The 14,243-nt window shown below is 45.0% G+C and overlaps 1 protein-coding gene across 1 annotated transcript; it reads left to right on the plus strand.

Annotated features, from left to right (window-relative positions):
- The first annotated feature begins 2,617 nt into the window (after positions 1-2,617).
- On the plus strand, positions 2,618-12,788 carry ST8SIA3 (ST8 alpha-N-acetyl-neuraminide alpha-2,8-sialyltransferase 3). The gene is made up of 4 exons (XM_037034840.1): positions 2,618-3,003; positions 4,349-4,471; positions 6,877-7,434; positions 10,122-12,788. Exons 1-4 carry the CDS (start codon positions 2,825-2,827, stop codon positions 10,402-10,404), a joined length of 1,143 nt encoding a protein of 380 aa, XP_036890735.1. The 5' UTR covers positions 2,618-2,824; the 3' UTR covers positions 10,405-12,788.
- The last annotated feature ends 1,455 nt before the right edge of the window (positions 12,789-14,243 follow it).

A 14,243-nucleotide genomic window follows, 5' to 3' on the forward strand; every position in this document is an offset into this window, starting at 1 on the left:
GGGTGACAACTTACCCAAGTGAGGGGCTAAAGAAATATTAAGAATCCTCCCTGTTTATGCCCAAGCCATGACCTTTTACTGTGAGAATGAAATATCCGTGTGCTGTCTCCCAGGGAGAACTAGCCCTTCTCTACGGAAGACTAAGCACCATTACTTTTTAACTCAGTACCTGTAAACACTGATCGTTCCCTTGGAGAAGAACTGGCTATTCTCCTGGAGGGAACGGTTGATCAATCAAGTCACGAAAGGCCCTTGGAGCACAGCCACTTTTGTCTAAAACATATTTAACCAGAGCCCCCTGAGACTTCGGAATCTCACCCAAGGTAAGGACGCTTTGCTCAGAAATGTTCCTAGACGAACCCTGAATGCTGCTGCCTCCAGAATTCTCCGGTGTCTGTGTCCAGGTGTTGGTGATTTCCCATCTGGTGATGTATCCTCTAGATTCCTGCTTTTCTCTTTGCTCTTGCTTAATAAAGTGCTTAGCTATTCACCTTGGTATTGTCTGTATTGTCTGCGAATCTGAACCTCCAAATTAAGTGGTCATGATCTCATCCATGCCCCTTAACAGCACACTGAGGTCACATGGCCCATGGGTACCAGGAACAAGCTTTTAAAGTCAAGTCTGCCAGCCCCAGAGCCGAAAGGTGTGACCATCACCCTGAGCTTATTCCCTGACTTCTTGTCCAAGGAGCATTTTCCCAACATGTGTAATTCCTAGACAGCTCTCCTAGCATCTTACTCCTTTTGGCGTTTTATACTATATTTTTAAGATCTTCTGTTTAAAAAAACTGTAATAATTATTCAAAAATATGGTTCAAGTATTCCTCATGCACAGAAGTGCAGACCTTTTCTAAAACTTTTTAAATAATAAAACGCCCCATGGGTAAACGATTATTTGTGTCCTCTTGACCCACATGTTTAGACTTTTATATAAAATGTATTCAGAGGGAACAAAATGACCAATTCCCTCCGTCACTGGAAACACACGGCTGCACTTGGTGTGTCGCCGCCCAGAACCAGAGAGATGCTTCTCACAGGGGAGCCCACCTGGTCCCTGAGCACTTTCGAAGCACGCTCTCTAATGAGAGAGCTGCTGGGACACACGCACAAACAGGGAGGAGGAGGACATGGCTCTGGCACTGCAGGGGCTTGCAGCCCAGGGGCACGCCCTTTGGGGGATCCACAGCCCACAGGCAGACCAGAACATTAGTCCACCAAAGCCCATAAAACAAGAAGTTCGGGAGAGAAAGAAATCATGACCAACTTGGAAAATATCAACTTGCTTTGTTGGAAAAGGCTCTCGAAGCCAACTTCTCATCTCCAGCTTCTTTCATTAGTGCTTACTGACTGGTATGGAGAGAGCCAAGCTGAGAGTGAAGCCAGGGTAGAGGAAGCCACAAGCTATTTGCAAGGGGAAGAGCTGAAAAACACGGGGCCTGCCTCTGAGCAACAGCCTGACTGAAAATGGACTGATTTTCTTTTCCAATGGATACTAAAACAGACAACATATGAATATGCTAAAGCAAATTGAAGGTCAAGGAATACAAAGCATTAGGCAATGAGCTTCCTTTCCACTCACAGAGGCAGCCTCTGTTACCTGGTTCTTGGGTTCCTTCAAAAGGTAGTTCTGCATTTATAATGGACAAGGCTTATAATGCCTTCATAATCTGGGCCCCTCAGGACTACATTACATGGCCCGTCCTCAAGGCCTGGCCACAAGGATGGGTCAGAAAGGTGAGGAAAGCAGGGTTAAATGGGGGAGAAGTGCTCCGGGCCTGGTGAACACGTGGCCATGCCCTGTGGCCACCCACTGCGTGCTGGAACTGCTGGGCTTTGCACAGAGGAGGGGAGCCAGGAGTTCATGAAGCACTACCTATCTTCTGGAGAGGAGCAAAGAATAGTGGTAAGCATAGGAGGCAGAGGAAAGTTTCTGGAAAATTCCAAGAAGGCTTAAATACTCACAGGTCAGGTTGGGCCCTCCTCTGGTTAGGACTTCCTTGCTGGGGAGCAGGGGAGAGTGCTACTCCCTGGGACCTAGGGCAGTGCCTCCGTGAAGACAGAAGCAAAGGTCTGCCTTTCTAAAACTACTCTCCCTGCATCTCAGAAACTTTCCACTGGTGTATACACCCTCCAGGACAGCAAATCCAGTCACTCGTCTCCCTGTTCTGTGATATATTTACAAAGTAACAAATGCTCCATTAAACTTAAGTTTGGGCCTCTGTCCAGCCACAGCCACCACCCCCCAGCCCGCCCCCTCAGCAGGAGGTCGTTGAAGTGGGCTGCAGCCTTCCAGCCTCAATTCCCCTCCCTCCACCACCTCTACTCTCCTCCCTCTCCCGCTCCTCCCTCGCCCCTCCCCCGGTTATTTGGGAGATTAGAGTTCATTAATTAAATCCTGTGCTTAGATCGAACTGTAACATTATTCCAATCACATTTATCTTGCAGGCGGCGGAGGAGATGGCAGCCTTGCTGGAAACGCGCGGGGGAGCCTGAGCCTGCGGCCAGAGACGCACGGCGCTGCGTGCTCCAGCTCGGCCCGCAGCCCAGACCCTCCATCTTCCTGCTCGGCCTCACGCCCCACTTGCCCCAGCCTTAGGGGTCCCACTCCTCTCCGGCTCCCCAGCCCACCCCCACACCTCCCACTTGCCTCCGTGGCTCCCCATGGCTCTCTGGCCCGGTCCCCTCCCCCGCCACACACGCTGACGCGCGCGAGCGAACACACACACACACACACACTGACACGCCAGCGAGCTGCTGGCTGCTCAATGGACCGATTTCCCCGCTGTCCCTGATACCAGCCCAGCCCAGCCCAGCCCAACCCAGGATGAGAAACTGCAAAATGGCCCGGGTCGCCAGTGTGCTGGGGCTGGTCATGCTCAGCGTTGCCCTGCTGATTTTATCGCTCATCAGCTACGTGTCCCTGAAAAAGGAGAACATCTTCACCACTTCCAAGTACGCCAGCCCGGGGGCGCCCCGAATGTACATGTTCCACGCGGGATTCCGGTGAGTGAGGGCCTCTGAGCGCCCTTGGGCATCTGGGGTTTTTTTTAGGGGGGGACCGGGGGCAGGGGACAAGAGGGGATGTTTTGGGTTCTCTGGGAGACTTTGGGCAAGATAAACTGCGGCCTTTCCACTCCTCTCTCCAATTCTCCCTCCCTCCTCCCTTTTATTTATTTTTTTAAATCCAAAACTCCATTGTACTAATGAATGTGATTGCATTTCTCGTATACCTCAGCATCCCCTCCCCCGTTTCCAAAATGGGGGTAGCATTTAAGGAGAATGGTGGTGGAAGAAGAGGCAATATATGTGTTTGGGAGGGGGAGGTGGACCGGGAGATGGAGGTGCGTGGTGAGGTGAGCGCCTTCTCTGGGCTCTGTCTGGGGACTTCACTCTGAGGCTGGCCTCTGCCTGCTCTGAAAGGATTTAATGGCGCAGGCGCTGCACTCCCCTCACAATCTCCGCCACTCACCCCCCCATACCATCAACTGTGGTGCGAGTCTAGTCTTACCAAGCCCCATGATCCTTTCACCCCGCTGCCATTCCTCCTCCCCCTCCCTTTTCCAGTTTTTATTGTAATTCCCCCGCCCTCCTAAGGGCTGCCTACCCTCACCCCAGGTCTAGGTAACTGCCAGGAGCAAGGCTGGACTAGGCAGGGGGCAGGCGCCAGGTGTGGCTTGGCGCACTCACAGGGAACCCCCTGCCCCTACCTTTGACCTCTAGGAGCTCTCCTAGCAAGGCCACCCGATGGGCGGGTGGCAAATGCAAGCTGCAATCTGTGGTCCAGGTCGGGCCAGAGGTGCAAAACCTAGAAGAAGCCCCACCTGGGAAGAAGAGCAGCGCCGGCCAGTGGCTTCCGGGGATCCCCAGTCGGAAAACCGGGAATGAAAGTAGACCTAAGCTCGGGAAGGAGGAGGTTAAGACAGGACCCACCCAGCCAGCCTTCCCCCAGATCTCCGGTTTCCTCTGCCCTTTCTCCAAAAACCACTTCACCCCGACTGCCGGACTGCCCAAACGCCGACTGCACGGGCCCAGCCCGGGGCGGGGCGGGCGCTGTCCGCGGTGCTGACTCCACGGTCCTCACTGCGCATCCAGCTCCAGCGGCGCCCGCTCCCGCCCCTGTGCTCCGCAGACGGCCATTTTATGGTCTCTCCCGCACCCGGAGGGACGGACAATGGAGACCGACTTCCCTGGATTTTTCCTTACTACCGGGTGGGGGGAGGGAGGGTGGAGAGCAGAGGGTGAAACCAGCGAGAGGGGCCTCTGGGGTGGGGGAGCCCGTGCGAGTGCCGGTGGCCCCGCCCCGCCGCCCGCCCCAGCGGAGGCCAGCACGTCTGTCTGTCCTCTCCAGGTCACAATTCGCGCTGAAGTTTCTAAACCCGTCATTTGTGCCCATTACGAATTCTCTGACCCACGAACTCCAAGAGAAACCTCCTAAGTGGACATTTAATCGGACGGCATTTTTACGTCAAAGGTAGGATAGGGGGAAAAAGATCCAAAAGGTGTTTGAATTCTAGAGCTCCAAAAAGAAAACCAAGTAATTAGAACAGCAAAGTTCTGTCTCGCAGCCTGAGATGCACTTGCATGGTCTTCTTGGCCTGACTGGACAAGGGCTGACTGGTAACCCTTTATGTATGCAGTGCCCTCTCAAAAAATAAAAATGGGAAAGAAAAGAAAATATCAGGAAGACCAATTCGAATGAAGAAAAAAATATTTCCAATATCCTCCCTCATTTGGACTTAGTTGAACACCATGATTTATAGTTAATATGCATGGCTAACACTGTCCAAGCCATCTATTTTTTTTAAAAGTTATGTGTTAAAAGGCATTTTCATTTCCCTACTGAAAAGAAAATTTCAGTAAGAGGGTACTATCTCACTGAAACACACAGAAAACACTATAATCCATCCCTATGAAATTACTAGTGAAAACCTTGGTCTGAATGAATGCAGGTATTTAAGTACGGTTTTGCCTGTTTGTTTCCGTTAAGCTATAACAGCTCTTAATGTGCTATAAAAACGCCCCAGCATCATTCTTGTCTTGAAGCAGCACCTTTTATACCTGAGGGAGTTGATTGGGGGGTGGGGGAGTAGCAGTTGAGGTTTTGGTTTGGGGGTTTGGGGGGGGGGTTGAGGAGGGAAAGAAGGATGAGACTTACTTTCAATCTATTTCTTCTTCTCAGTGACTCTGCTATACTTTTAGCAACAACCCCAGATAAGTCATTTCTACTTCCTTCTTGGTGGCGTTCCTATGCTGCTAAATGGGATGTAGGCAATCTAGTGTATTCATTAAGGGAGTGAATACTTATTTAAATGCTTACCAGTCTATTTAGGGGCTTGAGTTTTGGTCATAGCATTTCTAGTTATTGCCCTCTCTCTTTTTTAATTTTAACTTAATGATAGAATTAAAACAAATTTGGTAGATATCCACAGTGTCATGAAAGTGTTATTTACTTTAAAAGTTGGCATACTTTTTTGATATAATTATGATTAAAACTTTTAAAATACTCTTTAATAAGAAATTAGTCTATGACAATAATTGATTAATTCTAAAACCCCAAAAGTACTTTCTAAACTTTGGGGGATTTAATCCAATATTAATTTTATAGAAAACCTGGAAAACTTTAATTGATAGAACAACACATTATATCTTCTCCCAGAACATATTCCTCATTCAATAAAAATATTCTCCCATACTAGGCAATATGACCCAAATGACCAGCCAGAACAGTATTTTTTCCTCAAAACTTCTCTCATTTAAATCAATGTATTGGGTAATCTTTAATTAATTTTCCTTGCATCATTTTAAACTTACTTTACCTTTGTAACAGCTTGTCGAGAAAAGTATTGGTAGCTTTGGAAGTTTTGTATTAAAACTGAAATTTCAGTTTATGCTGCTCCATACTCTGACAAATGAAGTAATTTTTAAAAATAAAATTCTAGGTAAAGTGATGATATACAGGGCATTTTATTTCAGTCCTGCTATTTTTTATGCAAAAGACATCAAATTCAATGTGATTTCTTCGAATTGGAGAATCTATTAGCAAAGTAACATGTTACTGGTCTAAAATATTTTAAATAGCTGAGACTTTAAGAGATGTTTAATTTTACTTAATGCTCAATATGAAAGCAACCTGAAAGTAGTGCTACGTATCACCATTGCCTTGTTTATGCTCTGAATTCTTAAGAGTAAACACACTTTTTTTGGATTTACAATAGCCTCTTTTTCTGAGGATTGGGTATCCCCAACTAAACTGTATTTTTATATAATCAAGTAGAAATATATCCCTGTTTCATTATTAAAGGACCTTAATGAGATTATCATCTCATTTCCATTAAATATTCAACTGCTATTACCATTTTCACATTTTAATAATAGATAGTGCTATACCAACTCATATCTATGTGGCTCTTACTTAGACACCAGTGATATGTGATATTCCTTGAACACTGCAGTCCAATAGCAAACAAGTAGTCCCTAGTTACAAACTCTAAGTCACCAATGTTTGCACATTAAGGTGAGCTCTTAGGGCCTGTGTAAAACGTCTCCCTGTATTTTCTAACACAGTTTGGCCTATGCTTTCCCCTTAATCAAGTGCACTCTTCATGTAGAACAGAAAACCAAAGAATGGCAGCTAAAACTGTTAAGTTACAACACTTACAAGCCTCAAAGGATTACATCCACAACCTGACTAAGAGATTAACAAGTGTGCGTAGATTCTGAAACAGCCTCCCCCTCAAGGACCATAATTATGAATATATAGTCTTTCTTGGATTCAGTGTGCCAGTGATTCTTGTCTGATTGAAATGGCAGCATAAGACGTAAGATGGAAAATCAATTTTGAATGGGAAACATTTAATGAATTTCTTTTTATTTTAGGCAAGAAATTCTTCAGCATGTCGATGTAATAAAAAATTTTTCTTTGACCAAGAATAGTGTTCGGATCGGACAACTGATGCACTATGATTATTCCAACCATAAATATGTTTTCTCTATTAGCAATAACTTCCGATCGCTGCTTCCAGACGTGTCACCCATTGTGAATAAACATTATAATATCTGTGCTGTGGTTGGAAATAGTGGGATCCTGACAGGGAGCCGGTGTGGACAAGAAATAGATAAGTCAGATTTTGTTTTCCGTTGCAATTTCGCCCCTACGGAGGCTTTCCAAAGAGATGTTGGAAGAAAAATCAACCTTACCACCTTCAACCCCAGCATCCTGGAAAAATATTACAACAACCTTTTGACCATTCAGGACCGTAACAACTTTTTCCTCAGTTTAAAAAAGCTTGATGGGGCCATTCTTTGGATCCCTGCATTTTTCTTCCACACTTCAGCAACTGTTACCAGGACATTAGTTGACTTTTTCGTTGAACACAGAGGTCAGTTAAAGGTCCAATTGGCTTGGCCTGGGAATATAATGCAACATGTCAACAGGTGTGTATATTTTATTGCCCTTAACTCAGACCCCACCAGATGGCAAATCAACACTGTAATCTCTTGGGGGTGGGAGCTATCTGATTAGTTAGTTGTTGCGGTTAGCTTAGTAGTTTAGGGAACACTCCTTTGTTTTGTAATAAATGAATGAATCATTCTAGGTAAAAAGTTCGATCTTCTACCCTTAGTTCGTCACCAAGTGCCAACTGTGGGGAGTGGTGGTTCATCAGCCTCCACTCTCCAGTCCCCGTCCTCTAGCTTGGTGGTAAGTCCAACAAGCAGTCATGGAAATCACCGCAGATCAAGAATTTTCTTTAAATGGATAGCTATGTCCCAACAACGCCAATGGCTAAATTAGCCAATCAAGTATTTTTTAAAGATGCAACTGACTTAAAATATTCCTTTTTATTTGATATTTGGGTGGTTTATAGATGTTCAAAATTAGACAAACACCTAGATAACTCATAAATTGCATAATGTGCCTTTTATAATTTGGGATTTGCATGCCAAAACACGTGAAAAGGTTTTTATGAGCTCATTGTTATCCCTCGTAATTTGATAGACAGATTGACCAGAAATGCAGTATTTTTGTCTCGTTAGATGATTCTTAACTCTGGCTGACCAGTAGAATCACTTGGATAACTTTTAAAAACACTGTTGCCTGGGCTCTACTTCAAGAAATTCTAATGCACTTTGTCTGGTGGGGGAGAAGGGTAGGAACAGACATTTGGGATGTCTTATAACTCCGTAGATGATTTTGTTATGCAGTCAGAACTGGGAACCACTAATCCAGGGGCATTTTATAAAACATCATATATTGAAGGGGTTTTTTTCTTTAAATCGTCTGAAGAAATTGCCACAACTCTTGATTTCTCCATATGCAAGTAGCCCAAATGTCATAACATACTGTCCAGGCATTACTACATGTTAGAGTAAGCTCTGAGATGCCTGGTGAAAACAGAGGATTCCAGAGATTTTTATCTCATCCTGTAGTCCTCCTCAGCAGGGTGTCAAACTTTCACCAGGGGCTGCATCAGCTTCACCATTGCCTTCAAAGGGCCGAATGTAGTTTTAGGACTGTATGAATGTAACTACTCCTTAACAGTTAAGCGAGAGCTCGGTGCTGCCACTGGGTAGAAACAAGGTGCCGGATTCGGCCCACGGGCCTTGTGTTTGCCACCTGTGCTCTAGAAGCTTCCAAATTTAAGGTCTGTTTGGTTGACCTCTCATAGGAGGAGCTGCCATCTAATATACTTTTATATGTATCTAACTGGTAGGGTGACACCATCATTCATAGTTCAAACTGCAACTTTTTCTTTGAGAGAAAGAGGACACTATTAATAATTATAAGGAGGATAACAAATAAGAACTGGGACTGTCCCAGTTTCCCAGGTTGTAGAATTACCTTTTTAAGAGGCAACATAGCCCAACTCCCAAGTTTAAAGAGGAGTTAACTAAGGTACAAAGAACAGGAGTTATTTACCCAATGTCACTGCCCAGAAAGGGGCATACCAGAACGAGAAGCCAGCCTCTCCTGTGATCTTTTGGCTTCATCATTTTGCTCCCCTATTGCTCTATTTAAATACAGCTATACCAAAAGAACTGTCGCTAGTCATTCTTAGTCCATAAGTTAGACTGTGAAAACCGAGACTGAATGTTTACATTCCAACTGGAATGGGAAAGGCTTATCTTTAAAGCCTTCCAGTGTGAGAAGGAACTGTGTGTGCTCAGAAACTTTACAAAACCGGCCCCTGTGGCCTACCCTGCCCCCCACCTTTCAGAGGTTCGGAGAGTTGGCCATGGTGTCCCCACCCTCAGGCTTGAACCAAACACACTGGGTCACTGAACACTTGCAGGAAATACAGTCCCCAGACAACTGATTCGTGAACAGTTGGACTCTGCCTGCACAGCCAATGGTACACACACACACACATACTCATGCCACAGCATCTGAAATACTCGGCCATGTAAGGAGGAAGGCTTCAAAATACCATCTAAACCTGGAAGGAATAACAAGCGTAATTTAGCTTTTTTTTTTTTTCAATTTAGAAAATGTAATGAAAATCCTTAGGTCCTGGCACGCTAAAGGACTTGGGAACTCCTGGTCAGAAGAAAAGGGAGCAAAGAATATGATTTTTTTATAAGAAGGTATAAAAAAATAAGGTTCACAATCTTTCCAAACCCAACAAGAAGGATTTTACTCTCTAGGTTTGGGTAAGGAAGTAACACACGAGACCCCTCTAGAATCAGCAACTCTCCCCACTTCCAAGGTCCCCTGGAGTGTGAGAAGCATCATCATTCTCATGGCCTCTGTGGTGTCACCTCTGGGTCAGAGCCACCACCCTCTAGGGGAACCCAGAGGCAGGGCTGGCTTCAAACATGTGTGACCTGTGTTTCACACAGAAGCCTGTTCTTAGAAGGGCACAGCATTTGGTTTAATCACCTGCCACCGCCCTCTTGAAATTCTCAGTAATTTTTGAAATGAGGCCCCACATTTTCATTTTGCATGTGGTCTCACTACTTACGTGGCTGGCCCTGCCTAGAGGTGCTTTGTGGTCTAAAAGGTAGATTCAAAGCCGATACTAAGTTGCTTGGACAAACTGACATCCCAGCCCCATCATAATGACCTCTCTGATCAAAGCCTTCACCACTGGCCTCTGAATCGACCTATACTTATTGTTCCACAGGTACTGGAAAAACAAACATTTGTCACCCAAACGGCTGAGCACAGGTATTCTTATGTACACTCTTGCATCAGCAATATGTGAAGAGATCCATTTGTATGGATTTTGGCCTTTTGGATTTGACCCCAACACTAGGGAAGATCTTCCATACCATTACTATGACAAAAAAGGAACCAAATTTACCACCAAGTGGCAGGAGTCCCACCAGCTGCCTGCTGAGTTTCAGCTGCTGTACCGAATGCATGGGGAAGGGCTCACCAAGCTGACTCTGTCACACTGTGCCTAAGAACTTCGAACAGAAAGTGCCAAATGGGGGTTTCACACATGCCCCAAATCAAATTGAATAGTCAGATTAGAACCCTAAAGAATTCCTGATAAGGAGTGTCCGCCATTTGAAAGGAAAGATGTCTTCTCTCCCTCTTTCGCTCCTTTAAGGACCTCAGCCGGACAGATGCACTGAAGCCACCTGACTTAAACTTGATGGATAATGGGCATATTGCATTTGGAACCGTGCTGCTAACGAAATGGCTTGAAGTATTTTCATGCTTGTATTTTAATAATACACGGCCTCTCAGTTTTTATGAGGACTAGAGCTGGGGTTTCTGCAGCTTTTCTCAGAGGTGGTCCTCATAATGAGAGGCCTCTGGCCAATTTGGGCAGGATTTCATTTTTTTTCCTGTTTGGGATTGGACTCTTCAAAATGGAAACATAAAAAGTTGGTTTGCATATCTCATCTCCTTCTCTAGCCCCTTTCCCTCTCCCTCTATCTCTATCTCCCTCCCTACAACCCCTCCCCCTTTCCTCACCACCATGGAGTTTAATAATTTGCTAGGAATCATAGTGAATTAGCTTAGCTTATACGTGTTGCATCTGTATTTGACGTGTTCAATGGTCTGGGTAACTGATGTTTCACCACAAACCGAGCAAATCATGATGGATCTCCTTATGAATACTTTTCTAAGAAATGCCTTTTACAAAGTTCTCACGAGTCTGGACAGTCACTCTGCAGCAGAGCGGTCCCTCTGGGGCGAGTGGCACACAATGCAGTGCATCTTTCACTGTCACAAAGAAGGCCCGTGTCGTGGGTCCACAGCACTGGGCAGAGTGCTACCGTGGCAAACCATTCTGTTGCCACATCTGCAAGGGCGTTCCAGCCTGGGTTTAGTGCCTCCCACCATCCCAACCCAAGCACTGGGCTGGAAGTTCTCAGAATATAGAAGCAATGAGTCAGCTTAAGAACCTGGGACACAGAGAGAAGGAAGAAGAATACTTAGAAGTTACTATGGACACTGTATATTCTAAAGTGCTGTAACCAGGCTGCCCATTCAGAGCCTTCAAAAACTAGCAGGATTCGAGCAGAGTAGAAGCTTCAAGGTTGGCCAGGCCAGGCCCCCACGTGAACAGTGCTCAGGTGAGGTGATCTTCACTATCACTGTGTCAACCAGCACCGCTCCAGAACAATCCGTTCTCTTGAAGACAATTGCAAACATTGGATATTCCCTCTTTCCACTGAAATCAGATCAGTACACCCACAAATTAAGCATTTCAAAAGGAAATGCCACTGCATAGTGGCAAGATCTGGAACAAGTAACTCTTGGAGTCTGAGATGTGCAGATCTGCCATGAAGGAGTTAGTGGGTCATTCTCTTTGTCATTATCCCGGCCTCAGGAGTGGAGATCACATGACTCCCAGCCCTGGCTTTTCACTGAGCAGCACTTTGTTCTTCCAATTCGGCCTAAAGTCTGGCCAAGTTGATGTTAAATTTTAATAAGAGTTTCTTTCTTCTTTCCAAATGCCAGTCAAGCATATTTGTAATACATTTGGGTGGGGCGGCTTGTTCTTTTCCAGAAATTTCATCTAGATTTCTTGCAATGCTATAAATGCTGTTTAAAATAATTGCTGTAGTTCAGTCATCAGCTCACTACCCCTCTTTGGGAAGATAGAATAATGCCTAATAAGCCAAATACAATAAGGAAAAAAACAGGCCTTATGTTCATGTTCTGCCTAGCTCTGAATAGAAGGTGTCTTAATTTTTTTTTAAAAGTTACTCAGAGAAGCAGACATAGATGCAGATATTCACTAACAAAAAAAATTGTATAAACCAATTATACACACATCTTACAACACTGATGGATGGCAATCATTCAAACAGGAATAGGAATGGATGTTTCAAAACAGAAGGCACTAAAACAGCTTGGTACTTGAAATAACTGGAAGGGGAAATACTCTTAATTTTTTTAACCCAATGGTATAATTTGATGCACAGCAAAAGCACACTGTGCTTGCTCCCTGTCACTTTAAGGAGGGCAGTACTGCAGTTCTCGTGCCGTGCTCCGTGGGGTCACTGTGAGACTGATGACTGACAGGCATGTAGTGGGCTCTTCCCAAGCGCTCCGTTCATCTGGGTGCAGCTAAGTAATGTTAATGTCAATATTACGCGGCCACACTTGGACTTGAGTTTTAATCCCAATGTGCCCATTAGATTTCACTAAGTATAAATATGTAGACACTTTGGAACCAGGCAGTTTAAAAAAATCAAAGAACTGGAATCCATAAAACCAGGTAACTGGTCTACCATGGGCCATTTAATTTAGATCTCATCACAATACCAAGGGTTTGCTGGTTTTTAAAAAATCTCATTTCCCTCTTGGTTTCCTCTCATTTCATCTATCACAGGGGTGTCAAACTCATTTTCACTAGGGGCCACATCAGCTTCGTGGTTGCCTTCAAAAGACCAAAATAATTTTAGGACTGTATAAATGTAACTATTCCTTAACTGTTAAGGAGTTGAAGTTACATTCGGCCCTTTGAAGGCAACTGCACGGCTGATGTGGCCGCCAGTGAACATGAGTTTGACACCTCTGATCTATCCCTTCCACGAGAACTCGAAATGTTGAAGAAACAGGCTAATCTTCCAGAACTAGAAGGGTCTGGATGTCAGATTTATCCTGTTTCCAGGCAGGACTTCCTGGATGACCCAAAACGCCCATCCTGCCCTTTTCTTTAAAAATCCCTGAAGAAAATTCTAAGCCCTCCCACAGTGGTTAACCACAATTCTCATACTTTATAAATTCCTTATATACAGTCTGTCTCCCCCCTATTGCAAAAAAATTACATACAATATGTGGCTAAAGCATTTATCCCAGTTTTCAGCATGTAGGAAATACTCAAAATATAGCTGCTTTTATTGTTACTTTTGTTAGTTACACCCCTGACCATCACAGAGAAAAATAGCCTCTAGCTGGTCATACAAAACCTCTCTTAGCTTTTAAAGAATATTTCAAAGATTCATATAACCACTGTCATGACCAAAAGAGCTGGTGGATCCCCTGAGTCTGACATGAAAGGTGGTGGAGCAAGTAACCAGAACTTCTGGGCTATGTGGTCAGCAGTGAACTGTGAAGACAGGACCTGCAGCTGAGTATCAGGCTTTTTCACTTCCCTTGCTTTACTGGTTCTAGGTTAAGTTCACTCTTTTGTCAGAACCTGTCCTCTTTGCAGATATTCCCCACAGAACCCACCCTCGGCTACTGGAATGAATTCCGCCATAAGGCGCCCTGGGCCGCCTACACGACACCAGTACGAACACCAGGTCAGCTGCACGGGGAACCACCCAGACGTGCAGCGGCCTGCTTGAGGCTAGTCCCTCAGTTCTCATCATTTGATCTGAAGGTCATGTGCGGACATGCATTTCCAAGGGAGGCAGTTAAAATGCGATACATCCAGAAGGTGTGGGAGGTAAACATCAGAATTTCATATCTGATGATTGAACATCTATGGTTCTGCCTTTGCTTCTGTGTCTTAAATGTCCTTGACCTTTATAAAAGTACTTGTTTAGTACCTGACCTGTTTAGTAGTGTCATATGCCTAGCAGAGCAGGCTGTGGCCACTGTGCCATCTGTCTGGGACTTGCATGTCAGACACCTGACCGTGGGGCTACCAGCTAAAATGTGCAAAGGGAGAAGCTGCCTCAGCCTCCTTGTGCCCAAACGTCAAGTCATCCATGAATGTGAATACCAGGACTAACCTATTTATGGGGACGCCAAGGAAAGGAAGAGCATTGCTTCTGACTTTGGGCAAAGGACTAATTATTAGACATTCTTAGATAGCAAAGAGGTGCTGACC

The sequence above is a fragment of the Sturnira hondurensis genome, unplaced genomic scaffold (assembly GCF_014824575.4).
Source record: "Sturnira hondurensis isolate 20B ecotype Veracruz unplaced genomic scaffold, ASM1482457v3 Scaffold0001872, whole genome shotgun sequence".
In the NCBI taxonomy this organism is placed as follows: Eukaryota; Metazoa; Chordata; class Mammalia; order Chiroptera; family Phyllostomidae; genus Sturnira; species Sturnira hondurensis.